Source organism: Erythrolamprus reginae, chromosome 10, assembly GCF_031021105.1.
Source record: "Erythrolamprus reginae isolate rEryReg1 chromosome 10, rEryReg1.hap1, whole genome shotgun sequence".
NCBI classification, from domain to species: Eukaryota; Metazoa; Chordata; class Lepidosauria; order Squamata; family Dipsadidae; genus Erythrolamprus; species Erythrolamprus reginae.
The window spans coordinates 16,952,972-16,970,896 of NC_091959.1; the positions used below are offsets into that span (position 1 = coordinate 16,952,972).

Consider the following 17,925-nt stretch of genomic DNA (forward strand, 5'->3'; position numbering starts at 1 on the left):
GGCAGTAATGAGATTTTTTAATTTGTATCCAAGTCTCGATTAAGCTATTTCTAATATAGTGTTGTTTGAAGTATGTGTGTGTTTTGTGCTTTTCACCTCCCAAAAATGCATGCCAGCCTGCTTGGAGATCGAAGCCTTCTAATGTTAGTCACCTAGTACTTTTGAGGTGGATCCATTCTTTTATTCAATTTAATATTGCAGATTTATAATAAAGTTCCAGATCTGGCAATCCGAATCCCCCCCTCTTCCTATGATCCTGCAGCAGTTTTAATTTAATTCTGGTTTTTTGTTTTTTTTTGACCATATAAATTTATGAATTTTTTGGTTAATACTTGTAAAAAATGTTTTGTTAAGTTTTATTGGAGCTACCTGAAAGAGGTATAGGACCCTTGGCAAAATGTTACTTTTTATAGCTGCTATTTTACCCATCAGAGAAAGTTGTAAATTTGACCATTTATCTATGTCCTTGTTTATATTTTGTACTAATTTTACATAATTGTCTTTATTAATCGTGCTACAGTTTTCATTTCATTTTTCATTTGGTTGCGATCAGAAATGTTCAAATTAGTAAACCAATTGAAAAAGTTTTTTTTTAAATTAAGTAGCTAAAATAAACCATTTTTAGTCCAGGTCAAATAGATCCGGGAACAGTATGTGTACAGTCTTTGCGAACAGAACAGCACGGTTAAACTAAAACTGAGTTGGGTAGGTGACCAGACTTTAGGACTCCCAGCTCCAAAGACCTCTAGCCAACAAGGCAAACGATGAATCAAAGAGGGCAGGGAATGGGGACAAACTAAAACAACAATCAAAAGACACAAAGAGCTCACCTAGAACCAGGCACAAAGAACTCAAATGCCTGTATACAAACACAAAGCCTTGGGAACAAACAGGGTAAACTGGAAATATTAATATATGAAGGCGACATAGTTGGAATAACTGAAACCTGGTGGGATGAAACACAGAGATAAAAAGATACAAACTTTTTTAAACAATAGATCACACAAAAAAGGCGGTGGAGTTGCATGATACATAAAGGATGACTACAATGCCACAGAGATACAAGTAACAAGAGAAGAAACCCTCCTCGAAAGCATATGGGTCAACATAAAGGAAAAAAAGTGTGACACAACAGTAGGAGTATGCTACAAACCACCAAACCAAACAGATATAATGGACAGCCATTTTACCAACCAGCTAAAACATGTAAGATAAACAACACTGTAATAATGGGAGACTTCAATTACCCAGACATCAATTGGAAAACCAATTCTGCACCAAGCAAAAAATTAAACAAATTTCTAACCAGCCTTGCAGACAACTTCATCGTCCAAAAAGAGGAGGAAGAAACTAGAGGGGGAGACACACTAGACCTAATTCTCACAAATAGAGAAGAAGTGATAGAAGGAGTTTAAACTGAAGGGGCACTGGTTGAAAGCCACCACACCATTATAAAGTTCAACGTAATGCTAACACAAATAACAGGACCCAACAACACTAATGCCCTAGATTTTAGAAAAGTGGGCTTCAACCAACTTAGAGAAAACCTGAGAGCAGTCCCCTGGATAGAAGCCCTAAAAGGCAAAACCACACAAGGAGTTTGGGAGACCTTAAACACCATGATCATAGAAGCCCAGAACAACACCATCCTGATGAAAAAAAAAATACACAAAATCCAAATCCAAAAAGAAACCAGCATGGCTACACAGAGACTTCACAGACAAACTGAATGAAAAAAAAAGACAAATACAAAAAATGGAAAGAAGGATACATAACTGAGTACTAACAGACAGCCAGAATCTGCAAAGAAAAAATCAGGACAACAAAGGCCAAGAACGAACTAAGACTAGCAACAAAAGTCAAAGACAATAAAAGAATGTTTCTTCCAACATATACAGAATAAAAAAATAACCCAAGAAATAGTTGGTCCTCTAAAAAGAGAAGATGGCAGAGAAATAACAGACAACAGAGACAAAGCAGAACTACTCAACATATTCTTTGCATCAGTCTTCACTCACTAAAAATTGTAAACCAACAAAAATGTAACACAGCTGCAGGAAATACAGTTGAACTCAACTCCACATCAACAAAAACACAATAAGAGACCACCTGTTGAAACTCAACGAGTACAAATCACCAGGACCACATGGACTACACCCCAGAGTCCTAAAATAATGAGGTCATCACCAAATCATTTTACCACATCGTCCAATGATCGTGGCTCACGGGAGAACTACCAGATAATTGGAAACATGCCAATGTGGTTCCTATCTATAAAAAAGGCAACCCCCCCCCCCCCAATCCAGGAAACTACAGACTGATCAGCCTAACGTCAATATCTGGAAAAATACTAGAAAAAATAATCAAGAAGCAGATCTGCCACTACCTAGAGACAAATAACGTAATAACCAACAGCCAACATGGGTTTGTGAGGAACAAATCATGCCAAACCAATCTCATTTCCATAAGAGTCTTAAGACTCATTTATCTTACCAGGCTTGAGGCAATTAGATCTTAGTCCCCTGCCTGACAAATGTTATATATCAGTGATGGTGAAACCATGACACCGATGCCACTGGTGGCACGTGGAGCTACATCTGCTGGCACACAAGCCATTGCCCTAGCTCTGCTCCAATGTGCATGTGTGTGCTGGCCAGCTGATTTTTGGCTCTCACAGAGGCTCTGGGAGGGCATTTTTGGTTTCCAGAGAGCCTCTGGGGAGGGGCATTTTTACCCTCCCCCAGCTCCAGGGAAGCCTTTGGAGGGCAAAACATGAGGCTACTGGGCCCAACAGAAGTTGGGAAAACAGCCTGTTCCTGACCTCCAGGGGGCCTCATGGGGGGAGCTGTTTTTGCCCTCCCCAGGAATTGAATTATGGGAGTGGGCACTCGCACATGCATGGTAGCGCATGTCCACACTCTTTCGGCACCCAAGGAGAAAAAGGTTTGCCATCACTGCTTTAGAGAAAGTGTAGAAGAGAGCAACCAGAATAATAAAGAGACTAGAAATTAAGATATACGGGGAAAGTTTGCAGGAACTGGGCATGGATAGTCTAGCAAAGAGGAGGTCCAGGGAGGATATGATAGCAGTCTTCAAATACTTGAGGGGCTGCCACAGAGAGGAGAGGGTCACATTGTTTTCTAAAGCACCAGAAGGCCAGACAAGGGGCAATGGATGGAAGCTGACCAAAGAGAGATTCAACCTCTTTAGTAAGTATGCCATTAAATTATCTTAATTTTAATGATGATTTTAGAAATTAGTTTTTTTCCTTGACTTCTTTTTATTATTGTTGTTAATTGTAATTTTATACTACTGTAAGTCACCCTGAGTCCTTCAGGATTGGGCGGCATAGAAGTCAAATAAAATAAATAAAATAAATAAATAATCTGGAAATAAGGAAGAAATTTCTGACGGTGAGAGCAATCAACCAGTGGAATGGCTTGCTTGCAGAGGTGGTGAATGCTCCAACACTAGAGACTTTCAAGAAAAGATTGGAATGCTATTGATCTGGGGTGATGTAGGGTCTCTTGCATTAGTAGGGGGTTGGACTAGAACAGTGTTTTTCAATCAGTGTGCCATGGCACACTAGTGTGCCGCGAGACATGGTCAGGTGTGCCGCGAAGCTCAGCTTCCGAAACCGGAAGCTGAGCTTCATTTTTCGTGCCTCCTTTTTCACGCCTTCCTTTTTGTGGCAGATGAGCTTTGGAGCCCAGCAGCGGCACCGGGTAGTAGCCAGGGGATGGCGGGTGGCGAGCAAGAGCTCCAGGGCGGAGGCACTGGCAGCGCCCCACCCAGCTGGAGCTTCCTTGGTAAGGGTGGCAACAAATATGCTTTGGGGCCCGGCGGGAGGGCACCGGCAGTGGGAGCAGGAGTTCACCAGCTGTAGCGGCACCGGGCAGTCACTGGGGGATGGCGGCGGCAAGAGGGAGCTCCAGGGTGGAGGCACCGACGGCGGTGGCTGGACGTGCTGCTGGACGCTGTACATGCTGGTGCTGTGGAGCTGGCACTGGCCCGCTGGCTGGGCTGGAGGTGCCAGCCCCGTGCCCAGCGCAGCGCCAGCGTGTACGGCATCCAGCAGCACATCCAGCTGCTGCCGTCAGGGCTCCCACTCACAGTCAACCGCTCTGCCGCCACCCCTGGCTACTGCCCGTTGCATGGTGTAACGAGAGAGAAAGAGAGAGAGAGCACAAGAGACAGAGAAAGAGAGAGATAGAAAGAAAGAGAGATAACAAGAGAGACAGAGAGAGAGAAAGAAAGAGAGATAGCAAGAGAGACAGAGAGAGAAAGAAAGAAAGAGAGATAGCAAGAGAGACAGAGAGAGAGAGATAGCAAGAGAGACAGAGAGACAGAGAGAAAGAGAGTGAGTGAGATAGCAAGAGAGAAAGAAAGAGAGATAGCAAGAGGGATAGAAAGAGAGAAAGAGAATGGGAGAGAGAGAAAGAGAGAGATAGCAAGAGACTGAGAGAGAGAGAGAAAGAGAGAGATACCAAGAGAGACAGAGAAAGAGAGAGAGAGAGAAAGAGAGAGAGAGAGAAAGAAAGCAAGAGAGAGAGAGCAAGAGAGGGTAGAAGGAGGGGGAGAAAAAGACATAGAGGGAGGGAAGGAGGGAGAGAAAGAGAGCAAAAAAGAGAGGAAGGAAGGAAGAGAGAAAGAAAGAGGGATGGAGAGAGAGAGAAAGAGGAAGGAATTAAGAGAGAGAAAGAGGGAGGTAGAGAGAAATAGAGTGAAAGGGAGGAAGAGAGAGATTTTTTTTGTCCAAACTTATTTTACACCCCCCCCCCCCGCTCAATGTTCCCCAGGATTTTGAAAATATGAATAAAGTGCCACGGCTCCAAAAATGTTGGGAAACACTGGACTAGAAGACCGGTAAGGTCCCTTCCAACATAAACAAACAAATAAATAAACAAACAAACAATTAGATTACACCAACTGGCTTGGAAGGCCTACCACCCTGGAGACTCTAGTCTTTTCCCAATTGAAATGGGACCTCAGGCTTTGGAAAACAGAAAAAACAGCAAAATTCCTCCCACCTTATTGAGCAACTTTAGCCGTGAAAGAGCACCTTGGTCGATAGAAAATCTCTGTCTTATAAAATACGCCAGATTCTGTCTCTCGACATCCTCCTTGGGGAGAACCAAGTAGCTGTCTATGATCAGATCTGCTTTTATCTCTCCATTTTGGTCCAAGTACAGTTTCAACTCTGAAATATTCCAATATTCATTCTTCTCCATAAAAGGATGAAACTAGAATGGGAACATCCAGGAATTTGAAATACACAAAACATTGTTTCTTATCCCACATTGAATCTTTCTTCTACAATTGTCTAATCTCCAAATATTTATTTATTCATTCATTCATTCATTCATTCATTCATTCATTCATTCATTCATTCATTTATTTTGTCAAACAATTATAGAGTGGTAATTTGTACAAATAAAACATTAGATAAGTAATGATAAAAAATAACAAAAGAAGACAATAGGACAGGGACGGTAGGCTTATGCACACCCCTTACAGACCTCTTAGAAAGGAGGAGAGGTCAATTGTAGATAAGCTAAGGTTAAAGGTTTTGGGATTAGGAGTAGAAACCACAGAATCAGGTAGTGCATTCCAGGCGTTGATTACTCTGTTGCTGAAGTCATATTTTTTGCAGTCAAGTTTGGAGCGGTTGACATTTAGTTTAAATCTATTTCATGCTCATGTGTTGTTGTGGTTGAAGGTGAAGTAGTTGTTAACAAGTAGGACATTTTGGTATATGATTTTATGAACTATAATTAAGTTGGAACAGAGATGACGGAGTTGTAAGTTGTCTAAACCAAGAATTTCAAATCTGGCGGAGTAAGGTATTTTGTTGTGGTTAATAATACTGCCATTATCTTCAAAATTGAATGAAAAGGTTTGAGAAAAATTTGTCAATCATGTACTGACAAAATATTGAGAAAATATAATTGACACAATTGGTCAATTATAGGGAACATTCTAGAGCAGATGAGAAATAAAATGAATAGAGGAAAAAAATTCGTTGGAAGGGGCCTTTGGTTTTGGGCAAGTGCCATTCCAGGGGAGCCCCCAGGTGGTTGGTTATACACTTGGGGGGCAATGACCTTGGGATGCTGAAGGGCTTGATGGTAATCTGTCAAGACCGTAAGGACCTTCGGGTCATTTCTGATTTGTTGCCAGACACACAGTTAGTGTGGTCTGAAATCCTTCCAAGGATGGTTTGGCGCAATGCCTTGTCACCAAAAGCTATCAACAAAACCAGGAAGACAGTCAATCAGGCTATTGTCAGAGCAGTTAGAGAGTTGGGTGGTTGTGTGGTTAAACACCCTTAGATTAAGTACACCAAGTCGTGGCTCTACAGAGCCGACGGCATTCACCTATCAGATGAGGGGAATGCCATTTTTCTTTCGAACTTGCAGAGGTGCCTACATGAGCTGATGGGGTGGGGGAGTCAGGGGGCCAAGATAGAGATCTGACCAATGTTCCCTCTATTTTTTTTTTCAGTGTGGCCAGAAAAGTATAGTGTCTGAATGGCAGTCCCTTCGGGACTGGGTGGCAAAGAAGTATAAATGAATGAATGAATGAACGAACGAACGAATGAAGATCTAATTCAAAGATGATGGGCCGCCTCTCGCCAGGAACTATAGGTCAGCACGACCTGGGTGATTGGAGAGGGGATGCCCATGGGACTCACCTAATCCAATTTCCAGAGTGGGATTTGATGGTGAGCTCCTCCCAAATGCTTTAAGGGCATGGCTCAGATCCAGGTGAAGGTGGCTACCTTCACCTGATTCAGCAAGGAGTTATCCCCTATAGTTGCCAAGGAAGGATATTAGGTAATTTCCGCCCCATTAGTTTGATTGGCCTATGCAGGTCCCTACTGTGTCAGCATTCTAAATAGCATCTGAGAAATAAAACAAGTCCCAATCCAATTATCTCAATCAGAGCTTGATTTATTTACAGAACCATGTTACGCTATTGTCATTCCGATTCTGAGTCCTTCCCAGAATCCCACCTAGGTTAAGGTTCACCTTGCATCCCCCACACCCACAAGTTCATCACGAGAGCCAGTCTGTGTGCAGGGGCTTATCAACTTCCTCTTCTCTTCAGTTGAGGCAGAACAAACGGTGGCCTTGGCTTGGAGAAAGGAATCTGTGGTTGTGTCTAGTAACTTTCCCCTCTGACTACTCACTACCCCTCCCATCCCCCCTTGTGTTGTGTCAGGCTGAACTCTCTAACTCCACATGAAGACTTTGGCCTGACAGGCGGCCCCCCTTCACAAAGAACCATCTCCTGGAAAATTAGAATAAACACAAGGGGTTAGTATCAGTTAAGACATTTCGGTTTAGTTGGGTAAGTTTCAAGAAACCACTTAATTAATCTATCAGTTTTGACATCCTGGCTCTTAACCCAGGTTGCTTCCAACTGGAGGTACCCTTTCCAATGAATCAGGTACTGCAGTTCGCCTCAGAAAATGCGGGAATCTAAAAAAAAATTCACTTCATAGTGAGTCTCCCCCTGAATCACTAGGGGAGGAGGAGGTGGCTGTGCACTTAGCCTAATGTTGGACCCGATCACAGGCTTTAGCAGGCTGCAGTGAAATACGGGCTCAAGCCACTGGCAGCCACAGACCTCCGTTGTGTTTTCAGCTGGGGGGGAAGCAGGAGGACCTTCCTGATTCCCTCCCCCCAGCGCTTCACCCAGGATGACATGCATGGCAAAGGGGCGAGGAGGACCGGGAGGTTCAAGCCTCCTTCGGTGGTGGCGGCCCGGCTTCCGGGTTTCTGAGTTTTGGGCTTGCACCCATTAATCGCTTTTCCATTGATTCCTATGGGAAACAATGTTTCGTCTTACAAACTTTTCACCTTACGAACCTCCTCCCGGAACCAATTAAGTTTGTAAGATGAGGTATTACTGTACTTCATTGATATACTGCATGAATACCACAGGGGCTCCTATTAGGCCAAATGGCATGACATGGAATTGGAAACTCCCCAATGGGCAGTTAAAAGCTGTCTTCCATTCATCCCCTTCCTTTATTCTGATGTGATAATAAGCCTCTCTTAAGTCCAGCTTGGTGAATATTTTCCCCTTTGCTAGATGATTGAGTAGATCCTTCATAAGGGGGAGGGGATGTGTTCTGTACACACACTGCATTTAAATTGCAAAAATCTGCTACCAGACGAATGCTGCCATCTTTTTTCTCCTTAAAGAGCACTGGGGCTGCTATTTTGGAATTTGCAGGCTGAATGAATCCCATTCTCAGGTTGGTGTCTATGTACTTTCCCCTCTGACTACTCACTACCCCTCCCATCCCCCCTTGTGTTGTGTCAGGCTGAACTCTCTAACTCCACATAAAGACTTCGGCCTGACATTCTGTTTATTTGTTTACAACAGTTAAAGTTATGTTAATTCAAAGCTATGCTAAATTAAATAAAGTGACCCGAGTTAAATTCCAGCTCTTGTCTCCACGTTGTTATTCCACATCCAGCGCAATATTAATGATGGACTGGAATAAAGATGAGGGATACCAACTTTATGCATGTTTGCTAAAATGATTTCAAAATCATAGTTAATTAGAAACAGAATATGAGTCAGCAGGGAGATGTTCTTGGAAAGAAGGCAAATGCAGCCATAAGAATCTCAGGAAGTGAACATTCTGCTTTGGGGAGACCCAAAATCAAGGACCAGGTCCCCTTGCAGGCTTCTCTGACTGATGCTTGGTTCTACTACGGTGGTAGGGAACCAGAGAGAGCTGCTGGCCCCTGTTCCTTCTCCCTCACCCATGCTGAGCCGGAGAAGCTCCAAACATGCGATGTAGATCTGCTTTCGTAACACATACCAGCCTCTTCCATCCTTTTTCTAGCTCTCTCCCTCCCCCCCGTGTCCCCCTATGCTTCCAGTTTGTCAATATCTTTCAGATAATGAGCCACTTTTGCAGAGAGAAAAGAGATGGAGAGAAAGTAGCCATGTGTGTGTGTGTGCACGCGTTTGAAAGAAAGAAAGAATGGGGGAGAGAAAGAGAAAGAAAGAAAGAAAGAAAGAAAGAAGGAAGGAAGGAAGGAAGGAAAGGAGGGGGAGGAAAAGGAAGGAAGGAGTGAGAAGGTTGGGTGTGTGGGAGGGAGAGAAAGAAAGAAAGAGAGAGAGAGGAAGAAAGAAGGAGAAAGAGAGAGAGAAAGAAAGAGAGGGAGGGGGGAGAGGGAGGGAGGGGGAGGGAGGGAGGGAGAGGGAGGGTGTAGGGGGAGGGAGGGAGGAAGGAGAAGCAAGGGTGGTTGGGTGAAGGAAGGAAAGAAGGAAGGAGAGAGGGGGGAGGGAGGGAGGAAGGGAGAGGGAGAGTGAAAGAAATAAATAAAAAGAGGAAGGGAGGGAACAGGGGGACGGAGGGAGGAAGGAAGAAAGGGAGAAAACTAGGAAGGAAGGAAGGAGGGAAGGATGAAAGGAGTGAGAAAGAAGGGTGGGTGGGTGGGTGGGAGGGAGAGAATGAATGGAAGAAAGAGAGAGAGACAGAGAAAGAGAAAGGAAGAGAGAGAGAAAGAAGGAAAGAGAGAAAAAGGAGGGAGGGAGGAAAGAAGGAAGGAAGGAAGGAAGGAGGGAGGAGGAAGTTGGATGGGTGGGTAGGAGGGAGGGAAGGTAAGAGAGAGAGGGGAGAGAAAGAAAGAGAGAGAGAAAGAAGGAAAAAAAGAGAGAGAGAAGGTACGGATGGAGGGAGGGAGAGGGGAAGGAAGGAAGGAAAGAAGGAAGGAAGTAGGAAGTTGGGTGGGTGGGTGGGTGGGAGAGGGGAATGTAAGAGAGAGGGGGAGAGAAAGAAAGAAAGAGAAAAAGAAAGGGAGGGAGGGCGGCAGGAAAGAAGTAGGGAAAGGAAGTTGGATGGGTGGGTGGGAAGAAGGGAGGGAAAGAGAGAAAAAGAAAGGGGGGAGAAAGAAAGAGAGGAAAGAAGGGAGGGAGAGAGAGAGAAGGAAAGAAAGAGAGAGGGGGAGAAAGTAGGGACAGAGGGAGGAAAGAAGGAAGGAAGGAGGAGGAAGTTGGATAGGTGGCTGGGTGGGAGGGAGGGAATGTAAGACACAGGGGGAAAGAAAGAAAGAAAGAGAAAAAGAAAGAAGGGAGGGAGGAAGGAAGGGAAGAGGAAGAATTTGGATGAGTGGGTGGGTGGGAGGGAGGGAGGAAAAAGAAGAGCGGGGGAGAGAAAGAGAAAGAGAAAAAGAAAGGAGGGAGGGAGGGGTTTCAAGGAGGGAAGAAAGGAAAAGAAAGAAAGAAAGAAAGGAAGGAAGGAAGGAAGGAGGAAGGAGGAAGGAAGGAATGAGCGAAGTGGAAGGTTGGTTGGGTGGTTAGATGGGAGGGAGGGAAAGAAAGGAGGGAAGAAGGAAGGAAACAAGAAATAGATGAGAAAGAAAGAAAAAGGAAGAGATAAAGTGAAAAACTATTATAGTGTTCTATCACATAACCACGAAACCACCACCACCCCGATCACATGGCTGGTAAGCCATTCACACCCAGTCACATAACCGTCAAGCCACATCCACAAAATAAGCCACCGCCCACAGAGTGGTAGCAAAACTTATGAATACCCCCCACCCCTTTGGAATCATTATTTCTTGAGTAATTAAATTGGTCAGATCTACTGAGGGGATTCCCCTCCAAAGGATCTAAGATTCATGGATCCATATCGGGACCCCTACCTGCCATGGCTGCAGCCTTGGAGACCCCGACCTCTTTTCTCCCTCCTTCCTCCTTCTCCTCAATCTGGGGGAATAGGCAGCACTCAAGGCCTGGGCCAGAGTCTTCATGATAGTGTAAATATCATAGAAATTTGGGATCCTCAGCCTGTTCCATTTCCACCGGGTCTCCAGCGGGTCTTTCTGGGTGCATCTTCTGCGGCCTTTGATAGAAAAGATGTTCTTTGAAAGAGAACAGAGAAAATAAAGATCTTGAAACTTTTCTTCCACAAAGACATAGGATTCAAAGGCATCATCTCTTGGCCTTTGTTTGGGCAGATAACCAAACCTCAAAATACTGTGGATGTATTTGAGAAGTCTGCGCTTGTTTATTTGGTACCCTACAAAATTTGTGAGGATCCAGACTTTTCTTTCAATGAGTCCCGGCAAGCGCAGAAGTGTTAAATGGAAAGGAAGAATTCTGTCCCAAAGGGAATCAAATTCTATGAAGTGAACAAAGACGTTGACTTGTCTCCACTTAGAGAGGGCATCCCTGAGGAAGGCTGCACGTTCAGTTGTTGAAAATTGTTGTGATATAACCACACAAATTCCATTCCTGACAAGCACAGGAGGGAAAGTCCTCATGAAATTCTCTCCCTGCTCTGTGTCTGAAGCAAAGAGGCCAATCAGGGTCCATCTGAAATGGAGGAGCAGTTGGACAATGGCTGGGTACTGGATCCCTTCTTTCTGGAGCATCTGGTGGAAAAAGGGGAATTTGCTTTTATCACTCAGAGCCTCTGAAGCAATTCCATAACTGATCTGAAAAAGCAATGAAGAATTCTGTATCATATTCGGGGTCAAATCAAATCCAAAATATTAGATTTTAATAAATCCTACCTGCTTCTCATGAATGTATCAGAACAATTTGTGGTTAGACATTGTTTGAAATGTTAAAGACAGAATATTATCAAGGTTGTATAATAAAAATGAAAACTAATACAGTTTAAAAATTGTAAACTATGTGAATAATATTACCGTACCACCTTTACAGTTTACCACAATTAGATTAACAAATTGAAATACTGACTGAAATATTATATTCCAATAAAGGGCCTATTATAATTTTTGAGGATTGGTGCATATTTTTCTATTTCTTCAGTGGTTCTCCTCCTACCTCTCTGGTCGGTCGCAGTCAGTGTTGGTGGAGGGTCAGAGGTCAACCTCTAGGTCTCTCCCTTCTGGGGTACCTCAGGGGTCGGTCCTCTCCCCCCTGCTATTCAATATCTACATGAAACCACTGAGTGAGATCATCCAAGGGCATGGGGTGAGGTGTCATCAGTACGCTGATGATACCTAGTTGTACATCTCCACCCCAGGTCCAGTCAGCGAAGCAGTGGAAGTGATGTGCCGGTGCCTGGAGGCTGTTGGGGTCTGGATGGGTGTCAATAGGCTGAAACTCAACCCTGACAAGATGGAGTGGCTGTGGGTTTTGCCTCCCAAGGACAATTCCATCTGTCCATCCATTACCCTGGAAGGGGAATTATTGACCCCCTTGGAGAGGGTCCGCAACTTGGGCATCCTCGATCCACAGCTTACATTAGAGCACCATCTTTCAGCTGTGGCAAGGAGGACGTTTGCCCAGGTTCGTCTGGTGTACCAGTTGCGGCCCTATTTGGACCGGGAGTCACTGCTCACAGCCACTCACACCCTTATCACCTCGAGGTTCGACTACTGCAATGCTCTCTACATGGGGCTATCTTTGAAAAGTGTTTGGAAACTTCAGATCATGCAGAATGTGGCTGCAAGAGCAATCATGGGCATTCCCAGTTATGTCCATGTTTCATCAACACTTTGTAGCCTGCACTGGTTGCCGATCAGCTTCCGGTCACAATTCAAAGTGTTGGTTTTGACCTATAAATCCCTACATGGCATCGGACCAGAATACCTATGAGACCACCTTCTGCCGCACGAGTCACAGCGGCCAGTTAGGTCCCACAGAGTTGGCCTTCTCCAGGTCCCGTCGACAAAACAATGCCGTCTGGCGGGACCCAGGGAAGAGCCTTCTCTGTGGTGGCCCCGGCCCTCTGGAATGAGCTCCCCCTGAGATTTGAACTGCCCCTACCCTCCTCGCCTTCCGTAAAATTTTGAAGACTCACCTTTGCCACCAGGCGTGGGGGGATTAATCTCCCCCCATCCTTTTTTCGCTGACCTTATTATATTTATTATGTTTATATTTAGTTGGATTGAGTGTGTATGACTCTGTAGTAGATACATTTTTTATAATAATGTATTTTAAAATTAGTTTTTTAAAAAAATTAATATTGGATTTGTATTTATATTGTATTGCTGTTGTGTTGTGAGCCGCCCTGAGTCTTCGGAGAGGGGCGGCATACAAATCTAATTAATAATAATAATAATAATAATAATAATAATAATAATAATAATAATTATTATTATTATTATTATTATTATTATTATTACTACTATATAATGCTACAGAGGAAAAGTCATTTGAGTATAAAAGACAACTTGATGTCACAATATGACTCCACTTTGGTTTCCTTCTTTACACAAAATAAACCATCTTTACATTTTCCTCTCAGTCACCCCCAGTCCTTTTCATTAGAGTAGACACACCCAATTCCTGCAACTGTTCTTCATATGTTTTAGTCTCCAGACCCTTAATCATCTTAGTCTCTACATCTTTTTTATAATATGGTGATCAAAACCGGATGCAGTATTCCAAGCGTGGTCTTGCCAATGAATTATAAAGTGGTACTAATACTTCACGTGATCTTGATTTTATCCCACTGTTAATGCAAACATTTTTGGCTTTTCTGGCTGGTGCCACCCATTGCTGGTCCATTTTTAAGTGATTGTCCACTAAGGCTCCAACATCCCTCTCACATGCATTTGAGGCAGCTATCATCTAACCTGTAAGTGTACATTTGGTTTTTCTAGCCTAAATGTAAAACTTTACACTTTTCTCTGCACTGAATTTCATTTTGTAAGATAGGCTCAGGGTTCAAGACTATCTAGATCCATCTGTTCACCCTTTGGTTTGGGTATTCCTGCCACTTTAGTGTTGTCTTCAAATTTGATGATTTCCCCATTTCTCCCCTCCTCCAAATCATTCATGTAGATGTTGAAGAGTCCTGAGCCTAAAATGGAACCTTGGGGTCCCCCACTGCTGGTTTCCCTCCACGCAGAGGTAGTTCCATTGAGCACCACAGGCTAACTCCATCTGGGTATAATGCTCTCTATCCCACATATTTCTAGCTTGGTTGTGGTTTACTTTGGAAAGACTTTCTGAAACCCAAATACTGTATACTATGTGCACTGCCTTTCACTGGTCCACTAATTTAGTATTTTTTGTCAAAAAATGAAATAACATTTATTCATGATCTGTTTTTTATTCTGCATTAGTCCTAGTAAGTCATTCATATTTATACTGAATAACAAGGGTTCAAATATGCATCTTTCCCTTCCTTCTTGGTAATAGATCCTTCTTCTCATGGCTCCATTCAGCCAAAACCTCCCTCTCAAACAAGGGCTTCAATCAGGGCCAACAGGCTCAGCTCCATTTTGAGGACAATCCATTTTCTCCATCATATTTCTTTGTTCATTGAGTCAAATGTTGCACTACCATCTAGAAAGCCATCAAACCTTGTTTTACCTCACTGATATACATTAGATATTTCAAGACCAAGTTGAGCCAATATATGATGTTCTGTCGAGCTCTCTGGTAGAATCATCCCAAAAATTCACAGATACAAATTTCAGACACACACACGTTTGAAAATTCAAAACAATGTTCTTTATACCGAAAATTCAAATAAACTAAGCACTCTTTTTGTATAGCAAAGAGCACTCGTCTCCAAACAAACTGGTAATTGATACAAGTCCCTTATCAGTTCTGTGATACTTAGCTTGCAGCTGTGAGGCAATTCACAGTCCTTCTTCTTTCACAAAGTGAAACACACTTTGCTCTGGTTTAGTTTCAAAGCGGGGGGAAATCAGCACACAAAGGTCGAAGTCAGCAAGGCAGGCACGAAACACAACGATCAGATAATCCTCCACAATGGCCAAACCCACAGGCTGCTATTTATAGCAGCCTCACTAATTACCACAGCCCCACCCAACCACAGATGGCCTCATTTTCTTTGATAATAATCTCTCAGTTGTTGCTGCCTATGCATCGCACTCCGCATGCGTGGCTGTATCATTAACTCTTGTTCCAAATCCAAGGAGGAGCTAGATAATTGATCTCCTTCTGAGCTGCCTGCCACACTCTCCTCCTCCCTATCACTCATGTCTTCTTGGTCAGAGGAGCCTTCATCAGCAGATTCCAACGGGAGCAAAACAGGCCTGCGGCATGTGGATGTCTCCCCCACATCCGCAATCCTTGGGGCAGGAGCTGGGCCAGAGCTAACCACAACAATATGATTATTAACTTATGCATTATATCTTATAAAATCTATATAGCTTTTAACTGTACTTAAAACCTTCTGGTTCTTCTGCAAGGAATGCATTTTTCTCAAGTTTAACTAAGAGGTTCATGGGATAAATTTTAGCCACATTGTCTGCTAGTCCATTTGGTCTATAATTGCCAGAGTTCTATTTATTGCACATTTTAGATACATAAAATGCTATTATTGTCAACTTCAATCCAAGTGGAAGGGCAGGTCTTATTCATATGTGAAAATGAAGATTCCAATAGAGACCCCAACAACCAAGGATATTCTTGACCAATTAAATAGTTGGCAGAATGTCTTCACCATGGATTGTCTTACTTGCATTTCAGGCCTTTTATGATTAATCTCAATGTGAACATAATGGGGTAAAACATTGACATTTTTTTCTAATGTAGAGAAAAGCAGCTCCTGAATTCCATGGAGAAGACATGATTGCATCTGTTGCTCACCCACCACTTACTTTTACCAAATGGAGAATAACACACACAAACCTGTGGGACTTTGTAGGTGCCTCCTATTGTTGACATCTGAATGGAGATTTCCCTTCTAGCTGCATCAAGAAGAGCCAGAAGGTTGTCCTTCCTTCCACAGCCATAGTTGGGGACATTGGCATCTCCAGTGGAGAGAATGTCCAGCAAGGCATCTGAAGTGCGGAAAGTGCTAAAATAGTTGTCATGGATGTTGTAGCCAAGTGTGAGGTTGTGCTGGAACTGGGCATTCTTGTTGATCAGTTGAATATTGAAAATGAATCCTAAGCCATGTAAAAAATCATAAAAACCCCTATTGTAAAAAAAGTGTTATTAACAGCAACAACAAATACTTATTTTAATATATAATCCTCCACAAGCCTAGTGAGTGTAAAGCCACCATTGAACCAAAAGTAATGATCAGTTACACAAATATGGAAAATGGCTGAGTTAAGGCAACTAAAACTTTAAACTGATTTAAAGAGAATTCATTACTCAAGTGATAAATTAAAGATTGAACAGAGAGAGGAAAATAATTTGCAGCACATTCAGCTTTTTCTCAGATCCCATTTTGGATTTGAGTCTCTCACAAAATCAGACAAAAGATAGAAGCCATGGGGGGGGAATAAGGAGAGGGTTAGAATGGAGGGGGGTGCAGCTCCATCACACTGAATGACTTACTGATCATGGGGGACAAACTGAAGGGAAGGAGCCACGTTGAAAAATAACTTTGTATGCAAGGTTTCCTTTCCAGTGGTAACTATACCCATTAGATGGTCTCCTGGGCCGTAAAAGCTCCGTGGTTTATTTCCATCCTGGTGCTCCAAACTCAGTGGGCATTTCCTTCTCAGCTTCCCAGAGACTGGATGGGACAAAAGCAGAACTAGAAGCAGGAGGTCCATAATTCATGGGGTGACTCAATCAAAGTCCTCCCTGTTCCTAAAGAAGAATTAGAAGAATTCAGAGGATTCTCACAAGGTAGAATGTTGTGATCCAGTTGCTTTCGTGATTGAAACACAGCTTCATCTGGAAAGGAGAGAGATGTACATGCAAGAGCACAGACTCTGCCTGTCCCCAAACTCCCTATTTCTCTGCCCAAAGTCTCCCCTAGAGGATTCAGCCAAAGAGCAGAGCTGAAACTTTGATCATGATTCTCCCTCTCAGGAGAGATCCCTGGATAATTCAACTTTGGGTGGTTATCTGGAGGGAAATGAAAGGGAAATAATCCCCCTATGGCACATAATGGCAGGGGCAGAGATGGAATTAAATCGGTCATCTAGAATTGAGAGGTTTGGGAGCTCCATGCTTGAAATTGGTCCCAGAAGGAATATACGACAACTGTGGCTGAAGCAACCAATAAATCTGAGATTTGTTGGCAGAAAGATAAAATCCCAGGGGCCAGTTAATGCCAGAGCATCTCACAGATCTGAAATAGCTGCCTGCTGAGTTAAACTCTAGCTTTGGGGTCACAATATCCATCCAACTTGGAGAGCCTGAAGCCAATTTTTTGGCCTCTAAACCTTGTGGTATTTCCAAGTGCCCTTCACCATCAGCCAGCTGGCCCCTGACCCTTTCTGGACACAAGAACCTTGAAAGTGTTGGAAGAGGAGTTTGGTCTCAGGGACGAAGGCTGCAGACACAGTAGGTATATTAGCACCTGTGTGGTGTCTGGCTGAACCCCCTTCTCTCATCTCCCAGCCTTCCCTTAATTCTGCCTTAAAGGGAAGGTCTCCCCCTCCTGAGGAGCCCAGGCGTAGGAGACTCTGTGATGCCCCCTGTTATGCCCAGGGAGGTCATACTCCAAATTTACATTCTGGTTGCTGATTGGATCTGCTGCGACCAGCAAGTTTAAATAGCTGTTAAGCCACACCTCCAAGAAGGCAGTTTATAAGTGCTTCAGCTGGGCATGCGGCTCAACCCAGAGTGTAAACAATGCTACAGCTTGATTTAATAAACTAAAGCTTCCAGCCTCTTCTTTGTCTGATCTAACACTGGTGACGAAGGGGAAAGAGTGAACCTCATGGCATTGACCAAGTGCCCTGGACAACCTCAGGACAGAAATGCAGAATGAAATGACCTCCCAAGTTGCACCTCCAGCCGAATTCAACCCACAGAAGGAAGCATGGAAGAAATATATGTCTTGATTGTGGAAATTCTTGAGAGCAGGGAATTTTCACAATATTCCAAATGATCAGAAAAGAGGCACTCTTCCTGAATTACTGCAGCATGGAAGTATACAATGTGGCACTAGCCCTTGTCGACCAGGCAAACTTTGAGGAAGTAGACTGGACAACATTGCAGGAAAGGCTGGAAGCCCATTACCAACCGCCA

The 17,925-nt window shown here is 43.5% G+C and overlaps 1 protein-coding gene across 1 annotated transcript in view; it reads right to left on the minus strand.

The window, feature by feature from the left end:
• LOC139173192 (vomeronasal type-2 receptor 26-like) overlaps nt 1–16,496 on the minus strand; it is a 35,076-nt gene extending 18,580 nt beyond the window's left edge. The window contains exons 1-4 of the mRNA XM_070762790.1: nt 16,276–16,496; nt 15,619–15,907; nt 10,677–11,471; nt 5,031–5,243 (exon numbers count right to left, since the gene is read on the minus strand). Coding sequence (XP_070618891.1) covers nt 5,031–5,243; nt 10,677–11,471; nt 15,619–15,907; nt 16,276–16,496 — 1,518 coding nt within the window. The remainder of the gene's footprint in view (nt 1–5,030; nt 5,244–10,676; nt 11,472–15,618; nt 15,908–16,275) is intronic.
• Between the last annotated feature and the right edge of the window lie 1,429 nt (nt 16,497–17,925).